The sequence below is a fragment of the Oryzias melastigma genome, linkage group LG23 (assembly GCF_002922805.2).
Source record: "Oryzias melastigma strain HK-1 linkage group LG23, ASM292280v2, whole genome shotgun sequence".
NCBI lineage: Eukaryota > Metazoa > Chordata > Actinopteri > Beloniformes > Adrianichthyidae > Oryzias > Oryzias melastigma.
Window position 1 is genome coordinate 5,032,080 of NC_050534.1, and position 24,800 is coordinate 5,056,879.

Consider the following 24,800-nt stretch of genomic DNA (forward strand, 5'->3'; position numbering starts at 1 on the left):
AAGTATTAGCGATTATATATTGGTTATTGGTTTACTGAAATAATGTTTTCTGTTGTGTCCTTTTGTCATCATTCGGGGCCTCCGTCCCTCGCCCCCCTCTCAGTCTGGGCTCCTAGAATCAGCCGCTCAATAAGAAGAAGAAGAAGCGCGGCTCTTCCGGGGTTTTCTCCCGTGTTATTTAACACAAAAGTTTATCGCAATAGACTCATTTCACTATCGAAAAAAGTAATATCGCGATAACGATAATTATCGTTTTATCGCCCAGCCCTACTTTCTCCTGCCATCGTCTCAATATCCCCCGTCTGCTTGCACCGTTCTCGGATACATTCAGGATCTATCCCAACATGTGGTACAGATTCCTCACCAGAATGTTCTATGCGTTTGAACCCTAAACTGAATGAGCGTTTCTTTGTCGTTGCTAAACCGAATCACAACACACGATCTGCACGACCGTCCCCGCTAGCTTCACAGAGAACGTTTTTGTGTTAGCTTGGGGGCGGAGCAGACTCTTCCTTGTGATGTAAGCATGTGAAAACTCGCTAGTTTTCGTGGGTATGGGAGGGGCAGGTTTTTAGAGGATTACTCAGCATGAATGGATCAAAATACACTTTGAAGCTCAAAAGTTACACTTTGAAGCTCAAAAGTACATTTTTATTTTTTTATGGTTTGGCATCTTTAAATAGAAGTTTGGTTTAACTGTTGCTAAACAGATCCACATGAAGGTCAGAGGTGACGAGGCTCATTTGTGCGTCGTTGTTGTGTGTCTGCAGTGAGGAGAACCCGATCCCTCTGGAGAAACTCTCCCTGTCGGATCCTCCCGCGTGTTCGGAGCGGCCCGCCGATGACCCGCCTGCAAACGCACACGCCGACAGGAAGTAAGTGCTTCTGGTTTTCCGCACTTCTGAGCATGCTCGGTTCAGATTGTCGGGCTCAGTCCGACAATCTGAACTGAGCATGCTCAGTAGTGCGAAGAGCTCAGTTCTCAGCTCGGATTTGAGTCTCACTCTGGAATCATCTCAACCAATCGTCCAAATCTGGAGATTTTATTTTGAAGGTCTGGCTGAGGTTGTGGTTCTCCCTTCTGTGGTTCTACAGAGAGGAAGCGGCGCCGGCGCAGGAAGTGTCTGTCAACGGGCCGGTTTGAGCGTAAGGCGCTCTCTGCTTCTACGGCGTTTTCACTCTGCCACGCTATCGGACATGGACACTGCCAACCAACGACAAGGCGGAACCGTCAAACCCAGAACGCCGGAGCCGAGCGGCGAGGAATCATGTCCAAGCCTTTTTTTCTGATGTTGCACATAATTCTGTGCTCTTTTAATGTAGCAGCGTTCTTTAAAAAAAAACAAAAAAACACAGAATCCGGGGGAACGCCGGCCTGCTTATTTTTTTAAAGTCCTCAAAGATTTCTCCGGTCTCCCCGTGGGTTGGATTTTACCCGGTCGCCCCCGAAAGGAAAGCACAGGCTGACTTTTAATGATGCCTCAACAATAAATACTTGTTTTTTTGAAAATATTCTTTTTTTTCCTCTTCAAGCTTAATAAAAGCACTTATGCAGCCATTTACTGTACATTCAAGCACAGCGTTGTTCTCATGTGTGCTGGCTGGTCTTCATGCAGGTCCGTTCCCGTCTCGCCATCAGAAGAGGAGGAGGAGGAGGAAGGCAGCTCCACCAACTGCTCCAATAGTATTATTGTCTGCTCGCGTGCAATAATGTCAGCCCTTTATTTAAAGTCACATTTTTTTTTCTTTCTTAATCATCCAAAACGTTTGTGAAGATTTGATTTTCCCTTTCTGTGCATCTTGAAGCGGTTTTCTGTCGACCTAGCTAGTGAGCAAAGACCTTCTGATTGTAATGATCTTTGAGTTCTTCATGCTGTCTCCCTGAAATCAACCAAACCTTATCTACCTATACACAAATATTATCTACACTTAAAAAAAGGTAATTTAAAAAGCAATTCCCCATTCCTGTCGTCTGTTCTTTTTTTTCTTTTTCTTGGAGATCCCTGCTGCTGTAGTCGGGCAGCGTTCTGGTTCTGTTCCGACATCCTTCAAATCGTGGAGCTCTGTAGAACCATTTCTGCTGCCACATTCAGATGGTAGGGTCAGAAGAACACAAAAGAATGGGTTCATCCCACCTTGTAGCAACAGTTCAGGTTGGTGGTGGTAGTATAGTGATATGGGGGATACACTTGGGGCTCTATAGTACCAGTTGACCATCCCCAAGTCTACCCGAGTATTGTTGTTGACCATGTCCATCCCTGTATGACCACAGTGAACCATCTTCAGGATGTGGTGAAACAGGAGATCGGTGTCATGGATGTTCAGCTCACAACTCTGGAGCAATTGTGTGATACCGTCACGTCATTGTGGACCAAACTCTGAATCCAGAATCTTGTTATGCCACCAAGGATTAAGACAGTTTTAAAGGCCAAAGGGGGTCCAACTCGGCACTGACGAGGTGTACCTAATAAAGTGCTCGGTGAGTGTAGTTAAGAGAGAACATTATTTAGCATTTTTTAAATGATTTTTTTGTGTGTGTGGACCAAATAAACATCCGGCCCTCCAGACGGTTTCCAGACCAGGGGTGTCAAACACGGGCCAAAACACACCTTAGGTTGTGGGCCGAACAGGATAAACGTTTATTGAACACTAAAACTATTGTTTTTTTTAAAGTTTAACATGATTATGAACTAAATATATAGCATTACCTGCAATAATGCTAATATGCTAATGCTGATAGCTGAAGGTAATAGCTAAAATATTAGCTTAAAAAGCTAAAAAAACAAACAAACCCTGGGTTAGCTAAAACAGCTAGCATGTAGATAAAAAAACTAAACTTCAAAATATTGTACTAAAAACCAAAAAAGCCAAAATTAGCCGAAACAGCTAGCATGTAGCTGAAATAAATAAAAGGCTCAATTAGCAAAATTGGCTAAAATAGTGGCAAATTGTAAATTGGCCAAAACAGCTAGCATGTAGCTGAAATATGAGCTAATCTCTAAAATAGCCTAAAAAATCTTGGTAAATGTCAAAATAGTCCAAAAAGCTAGCAGAATGACAATTTTAAAAACTTTAAAACCTTAACTTTTTAATATAATTACAAATAATAAAAAGGTAGAAATATTATTCCGGAATAAATCAACTTAAACTTTAAATAACTTTCAATATTTTACTCTCCATAAAAATATATTTGGTCAAAATTATACAAGTTAGAAATTACAGCAAAATAACACCGGACCATTAATAACAATAAAATAAAATGATCTGGAGGGCTTTGACTTTTAAAACGTGTTCTAGCCCATTTCTTTTGGAAGTTATTTTTATTTAAAGAAATGGCTGCAATGTGCAATTCCACCACTAGGGGGAGTAAAGGAAAAGAAATCCCAGCATTACTAGAAATCAAGAGATAAACAGCATTTCTTTGGAAGCACGTGATTGGTTCACTGCCTCACTGCTGTGAAGTTGCTTATAAAAATGACCAGGTGTGACATCACAATGACCAAAAAAGATAATAATAATAGTTCTAATAATAATAAGTGATTAGGCTACTAGGTTGTTTGAGGAATGTTTCCATCTGAAAAAAAAAACAAATCTACAGATGACAAGTTGGCTTTATGCTATTATGTTACTGGTCCGGCCCGCTTGAGATCAACAAAAACGATTTGGACTCCCCCGCTAAAGGATGGTCTGAGAGGACCAAAGCTGTAGAAACAGAACCTCACCAGAGAACGTTTGAACCCACAGTTTTTATTTGGAGTCTAGAAACTATACTGACATGATTGACAGCCCGGCTCAGAGGGAACGTTCTAAATAAAAACCAAATAAATAAAGAGGGTTTTGTTGTTAGCTGTAGCTGCTGTACACTGGGGGGGTAGGAAAGGAAAGTGAAGCGGCGAGGAGCGGCAGCGACGTTCCCACCGCTGAGCTCGACACTCTCCGTTCAACCGGCGGATGGACAGAAACGCGGCAGGAGGAGCGTTGACCTCAGCGGCGGGAAACCACACTGGAACCACTTCACTGACTGCTGGGGAATCAGGAGTGCTGTATCAAAACCAGGGTTTTCCCAAAAAAACCAAAAGAGCATTAGTCACATTAATACACAAATGAACAATTGGCACATTGGATTCCTAATTAAAAAATAAAGTGGTGTGAAAAACCTTTACTGAAAAGACCAGTTAAATAAATTACTACTAGAAACGTTACATACAAATTTGGAGTAGTATATACAAGAGAGTTATTCAACAAATCTACAGGTTCACCTTCACAGACAGCAGTGCGGGGGTTTGTACAGGGAGGGGTCTGTGGTGAGGGGGGGGCTGTGACCTGCCCTCCGTTTATGAAGACGACGACATCCCATAATACTGTGCGACACCTCGCTCCTCTCCATTGTCCTGCTCCCCCCTCAGATTCCCTTACAGGAGGAGTTCCTCTTAGTGATGGGGGGGTCATCTGCTCTGTAAACACTTCCTGCCTCCATCAGTTGATGCTTTTCACAGTTCATCACACTTCTGATTGTAGAAAAAAAGCTGGGGGGTGGAGGGTGGGTGGGGGCGATAAAGAAAATCCTTCATGAACCACTGAGGACCCCCCCCCCTCCTCTGAAGACACTGAGTGGCTACATGAGGCAGTGAGGCCGCTTTGGTCCGCCGGGCATCAGGCTCCTCCCATCAGAACAGGTGGGGGGGTTGCAGGTGGGGGCTCTGGAGGGAGTCGGTTTTGTGCATTCAGACTCATAGTGGTCAGACTGGTTGGGGATTTTTTTTTTTTCTTTTGTAGTTTTATAAGAAAATTTTCTGAAATGTTCTCAAAGAGCCCCGCCCCCCTCTAGGCGTCGGACAGGCAGCTCTGGATGCTGTCCATCCACTGCTGGGCGCTGGCGGCGTCCATCGCGCAGAAGCAGTAGACTCGTTTGGTGGTTTTGAGCTGCACAAGACAAAAAAAAATAATTAAAAAAGTGGGAGGAGTCAGAATCCATCAAACCCACTGAAGCTGCAGAGCCCGGACTCACGTCAAAGTAGGCTTTCTCCGTGATTTTGGGCGACGTCACCATAGGCGACCCCGATGTGACGGCCTCCACCTCCGCCAGGTCGATGAACCCCCGACACTCCTTGGCCTTCTGGTTGTCGTAGTATCGCAGCTGTGGGAGCAGAAGGAGGCGGAGTCAGCCCCCTCCCTGAAGAGCAGTGGTTGCTCGGTGACAAACTTCTTACCTGATGTTTGGTTTTATCCAGAACAAACCAGCGCGGTCTCCACGGTTTCAAAATGGCGCCTCTCTTGAACAAAACCCCTTCAAAGCTCCTGTGGAGACAGAAGACGATTCTTTTTGATTCAGTTTTGAGCCCACACATTTAGACACGTTTGTTTAGAAATACATTTATAATCTAAGTTTTAAAAATATTCATGCAGCTGAAATATTAGATAAACTCTAAAATGGACTAAAAACCCCCTAAATTAGCCAGAACAGCTAACAGCTCCAGCCTCACCGGTTCTCGCTCTCGGTGCTCTGGAACTGGCTGTAGAGTGTGCTGGTGCTGGTACGGCCCGGCACCGGGGTGGAGGTGGCGCCGGCCTCGCTGTCCAAGCCCAGGTTGAGGGAGGACCCGACGGCGCTCTCCTGCAGGCAGACTCCCTGAGAGCGGCGTTGGTGGCTCAGGTTGGACGCCATCAGCAGCGAGCTGGAGAAGGACGGCTGTGGAGGAGAGTTCAGAGTCGGCGTGGTTTCAGCTGAAGGCTCCATGGGCTCAAATCAGGATCGGAATGAAGTGAACGAAAAACTGATAGAAAACTTGAAAAATAGATATTGTGACTGGAAAAAAAATTGAAAAATTGAAAACAAAACATTGTAAATTTGAAAAAAAAGGAAAACTTTAAACATTTTTTTTTAATTTGAAAGAAAAAATGAAAATTCGAAAAAAAATTTAAATAAAAAAAATACTTAAAAACTTGAATTAAAAAACTATGAATGTAAAAATTACCAATTGAAAAAAATTTATCCATTAGTAACAGCTAATGTTTTAAATAAAAAAAAAAAATCTAAATTTTTTTGGGAATCTTCACTTTCAGTCCCGTTTTCACTTTCAATTCAGATTTTTGAGCTTTCAGTGCTGAGCTGAGCCTAATTTTACATGGGGGCGTAAAAAATGAAAATTCAAAACAGCAGCAGTAACTAATGTATCATTTGTTTTCAATCAGTAATTTTTACATTTATAGATTTTTTATTTCAAGTTTTCAGTATTTTTTCTTATTTCAAATTTTTCAAATTTATTTCCAGTTTTCAATAATTTTTTCCACATTTAAAAAAAATGTTTTGTTCAAATTTTCAGTTTTTTATTTTCAATATTTCAAGTTTTTTTCAAATTGACAATATCTTGTTTTGAAATTTTCAAATTTCTGCAGTTTTCAAATTTTCAAATTTTTGCAGTTTTCAAATTTTAAATTTTTGTCAGTTTTCAAATTTTTAATTTTTTTCAGTTTTCACATTTTAAATTTTTTCAGTTTTCAAATTTTCAATTTTTGTCAGTTTTCAAATTTTCAATTTTTGTCAGTTTTCAAATTTTGTATTTTTTTCAGTTTTCAAATTTTCTATTTTTTTCAGTCACAATGTCTAGTTTTCAAGTTTTCAATCTGTGTTTTCGTTCACTTCAAGCTGATCCTCGTTTGACCCCATAAGGCTTCTACATCAGGGGTGTCCAAATCGAGGCCTCGAGGGCCGCTGTCCAACATGTTTTCCAACCAAACACACCTGATCCAGGTAATCAGCAGCACTGATAAGGCATGAGGCCTGCCCTCGAGGCCCTGATTAGGACACCTCTCTCACCTTGTTCTCCAGTTTGGTCTCCGTCCTCTGCGCCGTCTTGATTTTGTCCCAGGTCTCCTTCCACCTCTCGGCCGCCACTCCCAGATCAGCCTCCAGCTCCTGCATGTCCTGCAGCAGCTTGCTGATGGCGTCCGGCATCACCTTGCTCAGGTTGTCGTAGCACGGCCACACGATGCGCCGCTGGGTCACGGGACCGCTGGTGTCCGGTTTGTCCGCCACGTCCTCGCGGACCTGCCGGCCCCGCAGCTCACAGTCGTATGACGGCGCTTCGGACAGCGTCTCGTCCGTGTAGAAATCCCACAGCTTCAGGTTGGAGACGAAGGTGTACGGCCTCAACACCTGGAACGCACAAACACCTGTCACTCCCGGAAGCGTCCGGCGGGCGGGAGGGTCGGAGAAGCGCCCACCTCCTCGTCCTCAGGGCTGAACATGTAGTTGTAGAACATGGGGCCCCTCTTGTGCAGCCGGTCGATGTAGTCCCAGACGGACTTGCACACCTGAGGGCCTTTCCTCTCGCCCTTCTCCTCAAACAGCACTCCTGCAGGGACAGACAGATGAGCGCCACCATGACACGGCGCCGCGCCGCCGCCTGCCCCTCCCCCCCTTACCCAGCTCGATGCGCTCGTAGTCCGAGTCCAGCAGGAAGGTGCGGAAGCGGTTGGAGACGTAGTGATAAGCCAGGAACTTCAGGTAGTACTGACTGAACTCAAACTCCATGGGGAACTGGAGGTGGATCTGAGGAGGAGGGGGAGGAGTCAGGCTTTTTGCTGAGCAAGAAATGAGTTTGAAACTAGACCAGGAAAGTTCTTTTCTGAGGAGTTTTCTCCATGGAGAAGGACAGACACAAACTTGGATAGAGACACAAACTGCGGTTTCTCGCTTAAATTTTTTTTACATTCTGTGATTGAGATTTTATTAAATTAAAGAGATAATATGGCTTTTCTTTGTAGTTTTTGGACAAAAGCGATCTTTTATTTTAATAAATAAGGCGGAGAACAAACTATGAGAAATCCAACGAGGAAAACGACTATTCTTCTATTTTGGGATGGAGACCGACATGAATTTTCTACAATAACAAGCACCGGCGTCGTCTAAAAAAGTCCCGCCCACTGATGTCACAGGAGGCGAGGAGTTTAGAATGGACAGACACGCCCCCACCTGTGCAGATTCCAGCTGGATCAAACTTCTCCCAAAGAAATAGTTTATTATTTTTCACAAACAAAATAAAGAAAAATGAAAAAGCAGAAAAAAACGGAATTCCAGGAAAAATGTCAAACAGACAGCAGAGAGAAATTCTTATTTTGTGAGTTTAGCCTGGATTTTTTTTTTTTGCATTTTCATTAAAAAACATGTTGATTAGTTTGTTAGTGAATTTTATTCTTGTTTTTATTGAATTACAACTAAAACTTTGATTCTTTGTTGTAAAAACAAACATTTTGGGGTTTCCACAGCAAAATGAATCCCATTTTTCCAGATAGAATTTTCTTTTTTGCCATAATTTTATGTCTAGTGTGTAAATTGAAAATGGAAAAATGACTAAAAATTGGAAAAATTTGCTGATTACAATTTTACCAAATAAGCATAATAAAGAAAATTCAAATATAGACAAAAATAGTTTTAGACCCTTGGAATCAAAGAGTTAAAAATAAATGTTGTAAATGTACAATTTTGTGTGTGATTTCATATTGTGATTATTTGTAGATAATACGTGACTTGAAAATACTCTAACTAAAGAAAAAGAGAAAAAAAAAGGCGATTAATTACGATACATTTTTTTCCAGTTTTGCAATGAATTAGTTAATTTTTTTAAAAGCTAACACCGTTTCTGTTGGAGTCCCGAGGTCTTCAGGATTTCCGGACCACGCAGCTCAGACCCACCTGATGCACGCAGTCCAGGAACTGCAGGAACACCGGCGTGAAGCCGCTGCTCTGGCTGGCCAGCGTTTGCGCCCCCCGGTGGCTGAACCTGTGTCCGAACGACAGCCACTCCTTCTCCACCAGCAGCCGGAACCCGTCGAAGGTCCTGTAGTACGGATCCGACAGCAGCTGGACCAGGGACACCACCTGCGTGGTGACGTCCCAGCCGTCCTCCAGGCTGACCATGGCGGACGAGCCCGTGTCCAGAAGCTCCACCACCAGGACGGACACCTGCAGCACCCTGTGCAGCTGTGCAAACACGAGGAGGTCAGAGTGGAACGACGGCAGGAAGCTCGGAGAAGGAAGCGGCATCATCCCACCAGAGACATCCACTCCGACTCCTCCACGCAGCGCAGGAAGCTGTCCGTCGGCACCGAGCTGGGCATGCACGCCTTCGTCAGCTTCTTGAAGCTGTTCTTCACCTGCCGCACGTCGCACACCTCGATGGGGACCACCTCCCACTGCTGGAACGAGTCCTGCTTCCCCCCCTGGAGACAGAGGGGCGCAGAGTTCAGGATAAAAGAGATATCGGTCCACCCGCCTCCGTCTGCGGAACGCTCGCCCACCTTCAGCTGAGATTTATCCCCGATGATGTAGAGGAACGCCTTCTGCTGCCGATAGAAGAGCGACTCGCTCAGCCCGCCGTTGGACTGCGGAGACTCGAATCCGGCCAGACGCGTCCCTACGTCGGGGTTGTAGGCACTCAGACGTGTAGCTCCTGATCCGCTCGCCCGGATACTGCCCCATTTACCTGCCATGTGGGCGCACACAAACACAGCAGCTGAACTCCCTCTGATGCAGCTGCTAACCCTTAACACCACGCTTTGATTTACTGTGTTTTTTAATGGTTAACACGATCGAGGTCATTCCAGTAGATTGTGAAGGAGAAAAGCCGCTTTTCTCCTTCACAATCTACTGGAATGACCTCGATCGTGTTAACGGTTGACAAGTTAAGTAAAATATTGAAAGTTATTTAAGGTTTAAGCTGATTTATTTTGGAATAATATTCCTTTTTATAATTCATAATTATGTTAAGAAGTTGTGTTTTCAACGTTTTAAAAATTGGTATTCTACCATCTTTTTGGACTATTTTGGCATTTACTAAGTTTTTTTAGGCTGTTTTGGAGTTTAGCTAATATTTCAGCTACATGCTAGCTGTTTAAGCTAATTTAGGTTTTTTTTTTAAGCTTTTTTTGGATATTTTGAAGTTTAGCTAATATGACAGCTACATGCTAGATGTTTGGGCTAATTTAAGCTTTTTTTTTAGTCTTTAGGCCATTTTAGCATTAGGCTAATATTCACATGCTAGCTGTTTTGGCTAATTTAGGCTTTTTCCGTTTTTTTCAGCTACATGATAGCTGTTTTGGCTAACCTAGTCTTTATTTATTATTTTTTTTAGGCTAATTTGGCATTTAGCTAATATTTTCGCTGGCTATCAGCTTCAGCATTTTCATCTATCAATTTCAGCATCTTGAAATATCAGCACTAGCATCTTCAGTGGCCAAATTCAGCTTACAGCATTCACACTAGCATTATCACAGGTAATGTCAGTACCGGTATCTGGATCATAATTATGTTAAAAAAATTATGATTTTTAAGTTTTAAAAATCTAGTTTTAGAGTGTTCAATAAATGTTTATCCTGTTTGGCCCGCGATCTAAGATGTGTTTTAAATTTTGGCTCTTTGTGTGATTGAGTTTGATACCCCTGGTCTGAAGTAAAAACATATATAGTCACTGAAACTCAAAAATGTCTCACATGATGTAACTCCTGATCAGAAGTGAGCGGGTTCGACTCCGCCTTGCCCGCCCATGTGTCGAAGTGTCCTTGGGCAAGACACTGAACCCCGAATTGCCTCTGGTGGGAGGTTGGCGCCAGTGTTCGGCAGCGGAGCCACCACCAGTGTGTGAATGTGTGTGTGAATGGGTGAATGGGTCTGTGACTGTGAAGCGCTTTGGGCCCTCGAAGGAGGGTAGAAAGCGCTATACAAGTATACGCCATTTACCATTTACCATTTATACAAATTATTTTTTTAAAAATACACAGGGGCTCCATAAAAATAAAAATAAAAACTGGTTGGTGCGCACCAGTTACTATCCAGATTTCTTTTTTACTTTAATTTCTAGGAAAATAAAATGTTCTTGTTGATGTGCATCAGTTACTAACCAGATTTTTTTCACCAACTGGTACGTACCAGTTAGTAACTAGGATTTTTTTTCTTCAATATTTGGAAAAATATTTTTTTTTACTTTGATCTTTTTTTTTTCTTTAATGTGCCTCTAGGGGCTCTGTACCTTGGGGAGTAATAAAAACACCCCAGCAGGCAGTTAAAGGGTTAATAGGTCAATAATCAATCTATAAAGTCGATCTAACACATAATGCTAAAGTCTGCTAGCTTGATGCTAAAGTATAATGGGATTTCCAATAGGACGGCTAATGCTAACGCTTGGTTGACCTAAACCCGGGGTCTGGAAACTGAGGCTCCAGAGCCACATGCGACTCCTTTATCCCTACATTGTTTCTCTTTGGCTTTGAAGAAAACTTCAAACTTAACCAATTAATTAACTAATTAAAGTATGTTTAGATTGTTTATGTCAGATAGGTCTAACTGATAAAAATGATACTAAAAGGTTTAATCTACTTTCAAATTAGTTAATCATCAGAGTGACATTATTTTACTTTATTTACATGTATAGATAGAAAAATGCATTCTACACTTAAAAACACTTACTTAAAAAAGTGTAATAATAATAGTTAATCTCATATTTTTGCATTTTTAAATAAAGTAAATCTGCTGATTAAACACAGGAAGTGTTTTATTTTGAAAGGAACTTGAATGTGTTATGGTCAATATAAAAATAATTTAAATTTGATATATACAGAAACATTCAATTTTAGAGAACATTTTAACGCTATATTTTATAAATGAATGGCTTAATGAGCACAAAAATATAAAGAAAATGTTTTTTTCTAACTTTGAGTTGAAACTTTACGGCTCTTCCATTAGAACCAGAACCAAATGGCTCTTTTAGCATTAAAGCTTTCAGACCCCTGATATAAACATACAATGCTGACTAAATTAAAATCTTTATAAACTCACAGTGAGGAATCTTTGATCTGCTTACAGAGAAGCAGCTGGGATAGGCTCCAGCAACCCTAAAAGGGACTCTAAAGATGGGTGATGTGTAGCTTTCATTTCCATGTTCACAAATACTTTGCTTTTACACTGTGTGATAAAAACAGAATTTTGATTGAAGACATTTCTTTTTGGGTGGGTGGGGGGGTCACTTTTTGCTAAAATAACATTTTGTTTTCAGTTTATTTTGTTACCAAATTCTCTGAAGTTGATTTAACTGTTCGTTAGTGATGTTAGTTTAAACTTCTGATGCTAAAGACGTTCAGTTTTTCTAGAACAGTAAGTCACACTGGAGGTCTTAATCACAAGAAGAAGGAAAGGAAACGTCAAACAAAACAACAAATATAATTATTTTGAATTATTGTGCTGCAGTTTGATTAGTTTATTTTTAAAGTTTGGTAAAAATCATTAACCGCAGACACATTTTAACAGTGAGAGGAACAGGACTTCCTGCCGATCATATGAAGACAGACTGTAACAGAAGCGGATCATCAGGGCTTTGCTGGAAGGACGAGAACTGGAGCTGGAACGCCACCAGTCCTCCCAGAGAAACAGCTCGCCATGTAGACGTCTGCAGTACTGACGGAGAAACAATCACAGAAAAACCACGCCGCTCACTGGGAGCTGCAGCATGCACACGACGACACAAGCAGCGTTAGCACACGAACATCTACAGAGACCTGATTGGTTACAGACGAGCGAAGGAAGGGCTGAGGGGCGGGGCCTACTGTACCTCTGGGAGGGTTCCTGGTCTTGTTAGACCCTTTGGGCTGAGAGGGGACTTTGGCCCATTGACCATGAGCTGAGGTCAAATGACAGAGATGCCAGTTAACCAACAAAAGAGGACCGTCTCCTCCATGACTCCCAAACCTCCTCCTTCTCCGTCCCAGCACCAAACAGAACCACAACTGCCCAAACCGCACAATCTCACCTCCTCTGCTGAACGTCCCGGGAGCCTCCTCCTTCACGCCCATCACCTGCTTCATGAGCATCCCGATTTTAGGCTGCCGGAGTTTATCTGCAGAGTCTGACAGCAGGAGAGAAGACGCAGAGATGAGCGGGTTTGATTCAGGGAACCAGCGTTTCCGTGTGCGTCCTCACCAGAGGTGCTCATGTGAGTGGAGGAGAAGCCGCTCAGCGTGTTCCTGCCGCTGCTCTCGCTGTAGGACGGCATGCTGCTGATGATGGCCTGAAGGTACTTCTCCTGCTCCAGGCTGGTGGAGTCAGCCTGACTAGGAACTGACAAAGATAAAACACACAAACCTGTTACAGAACTTTACTTCACCCAACTCTACAACATTCTCGGAAAAAAATGGGAGGGGCAACGTAAAGTGAGCACCTGCCAATCAAAAAAACACCATGAAATAAGCAAATTCTAGTCACATTCTGATCATCTTTTGATCTATTAATGCTGTTTTAGGCCAAATCTGTGTCGTTTTCAAAATCTTGAAAATTTGGGGGAAAAAATAGTGAAAACGTGATTTTAAAAAAATTATATAAATGTACTTTTTTTTCAAATTTTCAGTTTTTTTTTCCAAAATCTTTTTTTTTTTTCAAATTTTCAGTTTTTGAAATTGAAAAAATGTTTTGAAAATTCTAAAAAAAAAAAAAAACCTGAAAATGTAAAAAAAAATAGTTTTTTGACAACCAAAAAAAACCCTGAAAACTAAAAAATAAATCTTGAAAATTTGGGAAAAAAAGCAAAAATGTGATATTAAAAAAATATATAACTGTACTATTTTTTCAAATTTTCAGGTTTTTTTCCTAAATCTTTTTTTTCTTTTTCAAATTTTCAGATTTTGACATTAAAAAGTGTTTTGAAAATTCTAAAAAAAAAAAAAGTTTTTTGACAACTAAAAAAACTGAAAACTTGAAATAAATCTTGAAAATTTGGGAAAAAAACAAAAATTAAAAAAAGACCAAACTAAAAGATATTTTTTAAAAAAAACTATAAATGTACATTTTTTTTTCCCCAAATTTTCATTTTTTTCACATTTTCAAAACATCTTTTTCAAATTTTCTGGTTTTTTTTTCTAAATGTACAATTTCTTTTTTGTTTCAAATTTATGAAAAAAATCTGTTATAATGTCTATTTTTCAAGTTTTCAATCCGTTTTTCCGTTCACTGTTAGCTTCACCTGAATTGACCCCATAGTTTTAGAGGCAGAACTGAAAGAAAGATTTGGACCCAAAGATGTGACTGAGTCGTGTCTCTCTTGTTGGAGGCAGACGTTGCCGTTTCCTTACCTGAAGTGGTCGTGTTGGGTGACTTGAAGAACCCGACCACTCCTTTAGCGTGGAGACCCGCCGAGCGCAGCAGGACGGCCTTGGTTCGAGGGTTCCTCCAGCACACCACGGGGAAGCGGTTCTGTCGATAGCAGCGAGAGATCCTCTGGATGGTGGAGTCCGGGATGGTCTGAGGGACGATCAGCAGGCCGGGGTAGCTGCAGCAGCAGGCACACTTAGCAGTTAGCAGAGGTTCCTCGTCGTCTGTGGATCGATGTGGGCTCCTCACCTCCTGCAGATGCTGTACATGCGGTTGACGGTGGATATCCGGAAAGGCTCGCTCTTCGAACGCGTTAGGCTGTTACTGAGCGTGCCCAGACCCAAGCGCTGGTAATCTCTGCAGCAGGCCCGCTCCACCACGTTGCTCATGGTCTGTCTGTCTGAGGAGCGGATGGTGGAGGACAGGGTGAGCGCGCTGTGGTCCACCTCCTCTGACACTGTGGAGACACGTGCATCACTTTGTTAACCATCGTCTTCACCACAGCCAACAAGAAAAAAACTTAATTATGATTTTATATCTCAAACTTCAGAAGTGAAAAGTGTGTTTTTTATTATTTAGGGGTTCATGTTTTTATATTACATAAGAAAAAATCTAATTTCAAGCATTCTAATAAAAAATAAACTCTGAAGTTCCAAACTGACTGAAGTCTAAAGTCAGGTAAAAGATAAAATAACTGTATGAATCAGCAGCTGCTATCAGAGAGGGAGAGTCTGCAGGTATCGAAGTGTTTTCATAGCAATACCAGAAATCTCGTCTTCATCCAGTTCAGACTGCAAGCTGCTGCGGTTCTCCCATGTGGGCGGAGAGTACTTCTTCCTGGACACGTTCTGCCGCACAATCGTCCTCTTAGCGGTCTTCACCAGGTGTCTGGAGAGCGTTCTGAAGAGAGCAAAGGAGACGTTTTTACCCAAACCGTCCATCACAGACACTTCCTGTCCTTCAGAATTCTGTTTTTGTTTCAGAAGTTTAACCACAAGCTTCCAGTGTGTAAATGTTTGTGTGTCGGTGTGTGTCTGTCTGTGTGAATACACATCTGTGGACAATTATGTTTGTGCACACACGTGTATATGTGCGTGTTTCGGTAAGTAGGGTGTGTTTGTCTGTGTGATTTTCGTATGTGTGTTAGTGAGAGATGTGTGTGAGAGAGATTTGTGTGTTTTGTAAGAGAAATTTGTGCGTGTGTGAGATGTCTGTGTGTGTAAGAGAGATTTGTGTTAAAGAGATTTGTGTGTATGTGAGGGAGATTTGTCTGTGTGTGTAAGAGAGATTTGTGTGTATGTAAGAGAGATTTGTGTTTGTAAGAGAGATTTGTGTATGTAAGAGAGATTTGTCTGTGCATGTAAGAGAGATTTGTGCATGTCAGAGAGATTTGTGCATGTCAGAGAGATTTGTGCATGTCAGAGAGATTTGTGCATGTCAGAGAGATTTGTGTGTGTATGTAAGAGAGATTTGTGTGTGTGTGTGTAAGAGAGATTGGGGTGTGTGTGTGTGGGGGTGTGTGTGTGTGTGTGTAAGAGATTTGTGTGTGTAAGAGAGATGTGTGTGTATGAAATAGAGATTTGTGTGTATGTAAGAGAGATTTGTGTGTGTAAGAGAGATTTGGGTGGGTGTGTGTGTGTGTGTGTATGAAAGAGAGATGTGTGTGTATGAAATAGAGATTTGTGTGTATGTAAGAGAGATTTGTGTGTATGTAAGAGAGATGTGTGTGTATGAAAGAGATTTGTGTGTGTAAGAGAGATTTGGGTGTGTAAGAGAGATTTGGGTGTGTAAGAGAGATTTGTGTATGTAAGAGAGATTTGTGTGTGTAAGAGAGATTTGGGTGGGGGTGTGTGTGTGTATGAAAGAGAGATTTGTGTGTATGTAAGAGAGATTTGTGTGTATGAAAGAGAGATTTGTGTGTATGTAAGAGAGATTTGTGTGTGTGTGTAAGAGAGATTTGTGTGCACGTAAGAGAGATTTGTGTGCATGTAAGAGAGATTTGTGCATGTAAGAGATATTTGTGTGTGTGTAAGAGAGATCTGTGTGTGTAAGAGAGATTTGTGTGTGTGTGTAAGAGAGATTTATGTGGGTGTGTGTGTGTGTTTGTAAGAAATCTGTGTGTGTAGGTGTGTTTATGAGAGATTTGTGTGTGGTGTTATCTTCATGAGTGCGTGTGCGATTTATGTTTGTATAAGTTTGTGAAATTTGTGTGTTACTGAGAGATTTGTACATGTGCACAGAACCGGCTCTTTGAGTTCTTACTTCAGTGATGGGTTCTTGTCTTTGATCTTGTCCTCCGACGGCGTCTTCTTCACATACTGACCCGCAGTGAAGGCGAAGGTTCCCTGCACGTGCTGAGGGTAGCGCAGCTTGTGGAGATGCTTCCTAAAAACCTCCACCAAGTCTGACTCCACCTCTTCGTCAAACGCAATCTTTATGAGCTGCAGAGTCGACAAGAAGCCAAATCATGTCAGAATTCCGGGTTTCAGTCCCACCGACGACCCGCGTGTCTCTGGATACCTGGAAGGTGCAGGACCGCAGCTGGAGTCCCTCCTGCACATACTGGTCGATGGTCGAGACTGAGATCTTCTTCTCCTTCGTCAGAGAGGCCACGGGGAAGGAGCGAGTCACAATCTGCTCCCCCACTGCAGCCACAGAGAAGGAGGAGTTCAATGAGGAGGTGTGCGGGTCTTCCACATTGGTCTTCATGTGACATTTCTCACCCAGGGGGTCGGTGGGCGTGCCTTTGAAGATGAGGCGGTAGGTGGTGATGAAGATGGCTCCCTCAGCTGGAAGGAGAGGAGGACCTCCCATCAGCCCCGTTGCCTCATCCCGCCCGTCGGGAACCAAATGGACCCGCATCCCGTCCATCATTAGCTCCTCTCCTTGCAGCAGAGTGGGCCTCAGCAGTTTGGGCTGCACAGACAGACAAGAGGACGGCCTGACTGTCATTACGGGGTCAGAGGTCAACAAGACCGGAACTCACAGACAGCACACCGTCAACAGGAGATGTTAAAATCATCAACTGTGCAAACGATACAGATTAACCCAGAGGTTTAGGTCAAGTTCTAACTTATTTACTTACTTACTTGTAGGCTAGGCATTGATAATAATTTCCAAAACTGATTTGATTCAATTCGATTTTTATGCTGATCGTCACGACAGGTTAAATAAAGCATCAGTTTAGAGAGAAAGTTCATCGAAATCGTTTTAAAGGAGCCTGCGCAGGAACTTTTTCTTTTTTCTTGTTTGCAGGTTCGTTTCTCATGGCTTTTTGTAAACATTTTTATTTTCTTTAAGTAATACTGCAGATATAAGTCTGTAAAGTTCCACTTATCTCAATGTTAATGTGTTTCGTGCTCACAAATTACAGCTCTGGGTTAAAACTTGATAAATTAAAAAAAATTTCAGACAATAAAAGAGAAGAAGAAATTTCTCTCTGGCCTATTTTTGTTCAAAAGCTGCATTTTGTAATCAAATTTAACTGGTAAAACATTGTGATTTCTATGGATTAATCACAACACAAAAATATGATTAATTTGACTTTTGTTTTTTAATGTAAAGTTTTCTGTGTGATTTCCTTTTGTGGTACTGTAACTAAAAAAAAAAACAACTTAATTGAACTTAATTTATTTATATGAATCTGATATAGTTCACATTCTGTACAATTTATGAATGAAACTATAATGAGATTGTTAATATGATACAGTGTTATATAGATTCTCAAAAGGAGAAATTCTGACAAAAATGTTCAGATTTTTAATGTAAAAATTGTTCCGTTTCTCCTGGAGGGCGTTTCATTTTGGCCACTAGGTGGTGATCACGCTATAGCATTACACCTTATTCCAGAAGAAGAAGAATAAATTAGCAAAAAACTGTGTTTTAGACCACGAATGGTTATTTAAAAAAATATTTCTTTAAAAGAATTTGGAAAATTGATGCCTGCGAGTTTATAAAGATGTTCATTTAGTCAGCAATGTATGTTAGCGTTAGCCGTCCTATGGGAAATCCCAGTATATGTTAGCTTTAATCTAGCGGACTTTAGCTTTATGTGCTAGATTTATCTCATTTTTATGGACTGATTGTTGATCTATTAAGCTTAGATGAACCCAAATTGGTTAATCAATTTTATCAATGCAGCCCTACTTAACTGCTTTGATTGATTTTGTTTTTTGTGAGATGTTAGCTGAGATTCTGTGCTTTGATAGGAAACTAAATTGAAACGAATAAATAGTTTTACATGAACTATTGTACTGATTTACTTAATTTTTTATTTGTGAACTTGATCAAGGTCATTCCAGTAGATTGTGAAGGAGAAAAGCGGCTCAACGAGCCGCTTTTCTCCTTCACAATCTACTGGAATGACCTTGATCGTGTTAACAGCTGAAAAGTTACAGTATGTTTAAGATTTTATGTTTAAGCATCACCCAATCTCATCCCTAAACAGTCAATTTCAGACATGAAATCCTTTTTCCAGCAGAGACTCGTGCAAAAAAAACCATGAAAGCATGCAGTGGTGCTGGGCAGAATCCATGTCTGACCCGTCGGGCCCAACAAAACCCCCTTCCCTCTCCAACAAGCTGCATGCAGGAACGGCATCCTTCAGGATGAAGGCACTCTGAGCAATCACCCAGCATGCACTGCTCAGGCGTGCTGCGACTCACACCTCTCTGTCTGCGCAGACAGACGTACCTGCTGTGCACCTGTGAGCTGTGGGGGTTGGTGGAGAGGGGGGTGGGCGGGGCTAGCCAGGGTTCTGCATGGCCTTTGTCCAGTGGGACGTAAAAATAGGAATTGGTTACCTTTTGGATGGGAGGCAGTCTCTTGCTCTCCCGGTGGACTGCGTCTAACGTCTCGATGTGCATCTGAACGATGTCTGCAAACATTCCACAGGCTTCAGGGTGGAGTTCCCGCCTCGGGTCGGGACCCCGATCGGACCGCGTCCTTACCTGGTATCATGGTGTGGAGCGCTTTCAGGTGTTCGTTAGTGACGCCGCTCTCGTTACACACTTTATCCACAAAGCGGTTGATGAAGCGCACCACTGAGTTGGCCACGTCTGAGCTCTCGGCGTCTTCGAAGCCGCTCTCCGTGTCGTAGCTCTCCGCCATGCTGCCCGCGATGCTGCCGGACGGAAGAAGGAACGACTTCAGCCCACGAGGAACTCCACTTTTGATGGGATCTGAACCGAGCTTCACCTGTTTGTGACGTAGCTGTTGCTGACGCTCTCCACGTCCCCGAGGTTGGAGCTCTTCAGCAGCCGGTTCTTGCTGGTGTCCAGAGGCAGCAGCAGGTAGCTCATCCTGTTGGCGTAGTGGATGGCCTGGCTGAACACCGTGCTTTCCTCCTTCTGCACCAACTCCGCCTGCATTTCCTTGCTGAGAGTGGGCCACAGCCGGCTCTGCTCCGACGCCAGCTCCAAGGCGCCGATGTCCTTCCTGCTGCCAGACCCGTCCTGGTAGCAAACAGCGGGATGAGTGACCGGCTGGGAACGCTTGACCAGCAGGAAGCAGGAACTTACCGGGATGCTGTGCTCCTCCGTCTCCAGGTACAGAGCCCGGATGTGGTTCTGGACGTCACTGTAGAACATGGCCTCCCAGAACTGCATGTTGGTCCACACAGTGTGCTCCTGAACGCAGCTGTAGGCAAACTGCGTGATGCCTGCTCCCAGTTTCTATCACACAGACAGGTCATAGGAAAGGTCATCTCAGAGACAGAAACACTTGTATTCCGTCTCCTCATTTACAGACATACTGTGGCTTACTGGGGTTAAAATGACCCTAGAGCAGTGGTCTCCAGCCTTTAATTTAGACAACGGACCGGTCCAAAGGGCCAGAAGTTGGCATTTTTAAGCTTCCAGTTTTTAAAAACCTATTTTAAAAAAAATGCTACAAGAAATTTAGTTTTAAAAAGTCTAAAATTACCAGTAGTTTTTTTTATACAGACGGTAAAGGTTCAATGAAACAAAGTTGTTGATTTGAAAAAATTCCATAAAGGAATCATTACATCATATTTTCCCCATAGAATGTCATTTTAACACACGATTCCGGCTCTGATTATCTTTCAGGGCAAAAAGATTAAAAAGTGAAAAAAAAAAGTGATTCATGCTTAATTTTTAAAGATTTACGCGTGTAATTAGTTTCAAGCTGTTGTAATGTTAATTTGTGTGTGTGTAGATTGTATTTTTTTTTTACTTTTAATTTTCGTACTTATGCACAAAATGTATTATATGAGTTACAAATCCAAAAAATGTCAAAGTTACACACAAATCAAGAATCACGCACACATAAATCACAGTCATATTTTTGTTCTCCATAGTATTTTGTCTTCACATAAATCCTCATTCTTTAGGTATTTTTTCAACATTTTCTGAGCTAACGTTTCTGAACAGATGTCTACCTAATTCAGCCTGTAGGAAAATTCTCAAATGTCTCTTTTACAAGTTTCCACAAATCAGCAAAATGTATTTGACTGAATCTTCATTCTCTGTAAAATGTTGAACTTTGTGATAAAGATTTTCTTTTTAACGTCAAAGTGGAAGCTAACAACGGGACGCTAGCTTCAGCTACGTCTGACTTTTAAGGCGTGATGGAGAAATAAAGCAAAATAAAATTATGAAACCATCAGCTTTAGGCTACTAGCTTAGCAATCCAGCTAGCCGCTTTAAATCACGTGACCAAAATCCAGCAGTTTTTCAAAATAAGACTTCCATTTATCAGAAATTAAACTAAATGGAAATGATCTAAGTTAGTGCAAGTATTTATGTTTTCTGTCTGCAGCCCGGTGTCGGTCTGATGGATACAGAAAGGCCGTGTGATGACGGACATGACACTCACTCTGCAGAAGGCTGTGACCAAGGGCAGCAGAGCTGCAGCAACGCCGTGTTCATCCATGTGTGAACAGTCCTGAGGAGAACCAGAGGAAACTGCAATCTCACACAGCTCGACACAGTTTGTGGTTTTGGAGTTCAGGCTTACCTGTAAAGTGCAGTTCATCATGCGAACTATGTAGTCAAACTGCTGGTCGTCCAGCACGGCCCGGTTCTGCAGGACGTGCTGGTTGAGCTCCTGAGTTAAACAGAGCCGAGCCGCCCGACCCTTTAGCGCCCGCAGGACAGCTGGCATCAGCTGGACACGAGAGAGAGAACGCTATAACGGAGGAAGACGAACGATCGCGGCACAAACGCTGGGAGCGCACGGGTTCTCACCTTCTTGGCTTCCAGCATTTTGTTCTCAAAGATGTAGGTGATGCAGTTCCGGACAACCTCCAGCCTGCGGGCGCTGTTGGCCATCACACAGCCATTCCTGTCCACGATGTCTCCTGCAGAGGCACACAGAGCATCACAGGACTGTTCTTAAAGTCTTCACATGTTTGTTTTGCTGCATCTTCTTTGCCTTTCCCACAATTAAGGTTTGCACAGTATGAACTGGTGGGAGTGGATCTGTTCTGCAGCTCACCCAGTGGAGGTCCGGATGGCACCATGCCTTTGACCTCTGCCTTCACCACAGGAGGGGCGGTCTTCAGCTTGGCAGCAGCATGATCAATGAAGAGCTGCACTGAAACCTCATCCAGAGCGGGGAAGGGTTTCTGGTTCTGCGCGGGGTTCTGACTGCTCTCCGATGGCCGCTGCACTTTGTGCATGGCCACGGCGGGATATGGGTTCTCCTACGGTCAAGAGAAACAAGACATGATCGCTATGAAGAAGAGTAGCAATAAAGAGGGAGACTGACGAGAGGAGATTCAGTTTGTGGAGTCGTACGTTCTTGAAGAGCTGCTCTGCAAGCTCCTTCACATGATTCAAGACTTTGTGAGGACAGCTCTCCTCCTGCCGGATCCGCTCCACCTGGTTTGCTACCAGCTGTGGAAAGTTTCAAAATGTCATAATCAGAGAAAACTTTTAAGAAGTGAAGTCGCTTTTTGATTGATAGAAATACATTTACAGATGCTTCCAGAAGGAAGGACTGAACGCAAAATCAGCTGCAAATCTGACTTCAACTGTTAGTAACTCGACACTCTTCCCTAAACTTTAGAAATTAAACAGAAAACAAGTACTTGCTGTTAACTTAACATTTTCTATTTAGTTATTTTCTTCAGTGTAATTTAAATTCTGTGCACCGACATGATTGCTTTAGATCAGGGGTGTTAAACTCAATCGAACAGGGGGCCAAAATCCAAAACATTTATTCAACACTCTAAAACTACATTTTTAAAACTTTAAAACTGTAACTTTTGAAAAATAATTATGAACAAGATATATAGCATTACCTGCAATAATGCTAGTGTGAATGCTGTAAGCTGAATTTGGCCGCTGAAGATACTAGTGCTGATAGTTGAAGATGCTGAAATTGATAGTTAAAAACGCTGAAGCTGATAGGCAGCTAAAATATTAGCTAAATGCCAACTTATTCTAAAAAACGAAAAAAATGTAAAATAAATCTTTGATTAGCATAAACAGCTAGCATGTACCTGAAAAAATAGCAAAACTCAGAAATAGCCTTAAAAGCTGAGAAAAGCATTTAATTAGCCTAAACAGCCAGCCTGTTAATATTAGCCGAACTCCAAAACAGCCTAAAAAAACGGAAAAAAGCCAGAATTAGCTAGCATGTAGCTGAAATATTAGCTAAACTCCAAAATAGCATTACAAAACTAAAACAAATAAACAGCTAGCATGTAGCAAAAATATTAGCTAAATGCAAAATTATCCTAAAAAACTAAAAAAAAAATCTTAGGTTAGCATAAACAGCTAGCATGTACCTGAAAAAAATAGCAAAACTCCTAAATAGCATTAAAAGCTGAGAAAAGCATAAATTTGACAAAACAACAAGGTTGTTAATATTAGCGTAACTCCAAAACAGCCTAAAAAAACAAAAAAAGCCTAAATTAGCCAACACAGCTAGCAGGTAACAGAAATATTAGCTAAACTCCAAAAACAGCATTAAAAAATTAAAAGAAAAGCCTAAATTAGCCAAAATAGCAAGCACGAAGCTAAAATATTAGCTAAACTCCAAAGTAGCCTAAACAACTTTAAAAAAAAAAAAACTAAATTAGCCATAACAGCTAGCGTGTAAATATTAGCTTAACTCCAAAACAGTCTAAAACATGAAAAAAAGTCTAATTTTGGCAAAAGAGCTAGCATGTAGCTAAAATACTTTTTGCTAAACTTCAAATAGCCTAAAAAATCTTAGTAAATGCCAAAATAGTCTAAGAAGTTAGCAGAATGACCATTTTTAAAACTTTGAAACCTTTTTTAACTTTTTAATATGATCACGAATAATAAAAAGGCAGGAATATTATTTTAGAATAAATCAACTTAAACCTTAAATAACTTTCAATATTTTACTCTTCATAAAAATATATTTTGTAAGAATTATACAAGTTAAAAATAAGCTCAAGATTCTATCGGGTCAATAATAACAATAAAATAAAATGATCTGGAGGGCCCCTGGGGCTTCACTTTGACACGTGTGCTTTAGATTTTTTAAACGAAGCAGCTAGTGGGATTTTTTTCTTTTATTTTTAGCATTTTTAAATCTCAGCTGACGTATTTTCAGCAGCACTGAATATCAATAGAGACCGGGCGAACACACACAGTCACCGACTGAGAAAACAAAAATCCATCCCACCACAGACTCCTGAGGAGGCAGGATGCTCATGCAGACTCCTGCAGATTTTCTGTTGCTCTGCTTGTACTGGCAGAGGCAAGAAAAAGTCGCCACCTGAAAGGTCAAACGAGGAGCTGCATGAGCTGAAACACTCACATCATCGAACAGGTCCGTAGCTCTGTAAGGGGGGCCTCTCTCTGAGACGAAACCAGCAAACGCCATCCCGTCCAACACCTTCGTGAGGAAGTCGTCCTCCATCAGCGCTCGCTGGCCCAGGAAGGCCGCCTGAGGACACACTCTTCTTCAGTCAAAGGAGTTTAGGAGTCAGCGATTTATCTGGGGCGCTGGTGTACCTTATGGAAGCGGATCACCGGTTCTGGGTGAATGCGGATGATGTGCAAACACCAACGATAGCCCTGGAAGAGGCGAGCGAAGAGCCAGAGGAAGATCGCTCGGATCTCTTTATCCTGAAACACACGGCGGCCACGTTCAGGAGCATGTTCAATCTGCTGTACACGGATGTACGTCCCTACACCTGTCAGTACCAGAGCCGCCTTCTCACCTGGATCTTGAGCGCAGAGGGCTGCGTGGACTGAGGAGGGAAGGCTTGATCAGCCACTTCCAACTCTGGATCTAAAACCTGCAAGAAAACAAGTCAGATTGCTTAACAAAACAATCTATCAAATCAAGTTAGATAATAATTTACAGCAGTGATCCCCAACATTTTCAGCCCACGGACCGGTTCAAATGATGCAATATTTTCACGGATCGGTCCAAACGGGTAGAAGGGAGCATTTTTAAGATTCCAGTTTCTGAAAATCTACTTTTCAACAACAAGAAATTTTGTTAAAGTCTAAAAATATCTATAGATATATATATCTATATATATTTTAAAGATAATGAAGTTGCTGATTTGTAGAAGTCGTTTCTAAATTTAGAAAATTCCATAAAGGAAATATATTGATTTTTTTTCCACTACAGAATGCCATGTTTCCAATCAATCCAGGCTCGGATTATCTTTCAGGGTAAAAATACAGATCATATTTTCTTTATATAAATCCTCATT

General features: G+C 41.9%; 2 protein-coding genes across 8 annotated transcripts in view; one reads left to right on the forward strand and one right to left on the reverse strand.

The window, feature by feature from the left end:
• Window positions 1–1,963, forward strand: part of ppp6r2a (protein phosphatase 6, regulatory subunit 2a) — a 19,759-nt gene extending 17,796 nt beyond the window's left edge. For both annotated transcript variants that reach the window (XM_024285583.2, XM_024285592.2), the window contains exons 22-23: window positions 771–875; window positions 1,096–1,963. In XM_024285583.2, coding sequence (XP_024141351.1) covers window positions 771–875; window positions 1,096–1,144 — 154 coding nt within the window. In that variant the 3' untranslated portion in view covers window positions 1,145–1,963. The remainder of the gene's footprint in view (window positions 1–770; window positions 876–1,095) is intronic.
• Window positions 1,964–3,727: 1,764 nt separating this feature from the next.
• Window positions 3,728–24,800, reverse strand: part of sbf1 (SET binding factor 1) — a 63,684-nt gene continuing 42,611 nt past the window's right edge. For 4 of the 6 annotated variants that reach the window (XM_036210228.1, XM_036210227.1, XM_024285715.2 and 1 more), the window contains 30 exons: window positions 24,297–24,374; window positions 24,088–24,201; window positions 23,891–24,019; window positions 21,892–21,990; window positions 21,590–21,797; window positions 21,340–21,452; window positions 21,110–21,259; window positions 20,969–21,037; window positions 19,331–19,806; window positions 19,084–19,256; window positions 18,937–19,010; window positions 16,858–17,050; window positions 16,655–16,779; window positions 16,397–16,575; window positions 14,898–15,034; window positions 14,384–14,591; window positions 14,116–14,312; window positions 12,971–13,108; window positions 12,801–12,896; window positions 12,603–12,671; window positions 9,301–9,485; window positions 9,055–9,222; window positions 8,696–8,983; window positions 7,426–7,552; window positions 7,225–7,355; window positions 6,818–7,156; window positions 5,484–5,689; window positions 5,211–5,298; window positions 5,009–5,137; window positions 3,728–4,923 (listed from right to left, as the gene is read on the reverse strand). In XM_036210228.1, the coding sequence (XP_036066121.1) occupies window positions 4,825–4,923; window positions 5,009–5,137; window positions 5,211–5,298; window positions 5,484–5,689; window positions 6,818–7,156; window positions 7,225–7,355; window positions 7,426–7,552; window positions 8,696–8,983; window positions 9,055–9,222; window positions 9,301–9,485; window positions 12,603–12,671; window positions 12,801–12,896; window positions 12,971–13,108; window positions 14,116–14,312; window positions 14,384–14,591; window positions 14,898–15,034; window positions 16,397–16,575; window positions 16,655–16,779; window positions 16,858–17,050; window positions 18,937–19,010; window positions 19,084–19,256; window positions 19,331–19,806; window positions 20,969–21,037; window positions 21,110–21,259; window positions 21,340–21,452; window positions 21,590–21,797; window positions 21,892–21,990; window positions 23,891–24,019; window positions 24,088–24,201; window positions 24,297–24,374 (4,785 nt within the window). In that variant the 3' untranslated portion in view covers window positions 3,728–4,824. The remainder of the gene's footprint in view (window positions 4,924–5,008; window positions 5,138–5,210; window positions 5,299–5,483; window positions 5,690–6,817; window positions 7,157–7,224; window positions 7,356–7,425; window positions 7,553–8,695; window positions 8,984–9,054; window positions 9,223–9,300; window positions 9,486–12,602; window positions 12,672–12,800; window positions 12,897–12,970; window positions 13,109–14,115; window positions 14,313–14,383; window positions 14,592–14,897; window positions 15,035–16,396; window positions 16,576–16,654; window positions 16,780–16,857; window positions 17,051–18,936; window positions 19,011–19,083; window positions 19,257–19,330; window positions 19,807–20,968; window positions 21,038–21,109; window positions 21,260–21,339; window positions 21,453–21,589; window positions 21,798–21,891; window positions 21,991–23,890; window positions 24,020–24,087; window positions 24,202–24,296; window positions 24,375–24,800) is intronic. The other 2 variants (XM_024285695.2, XM_036210229.1) reach the window with 2 other exon arrangements.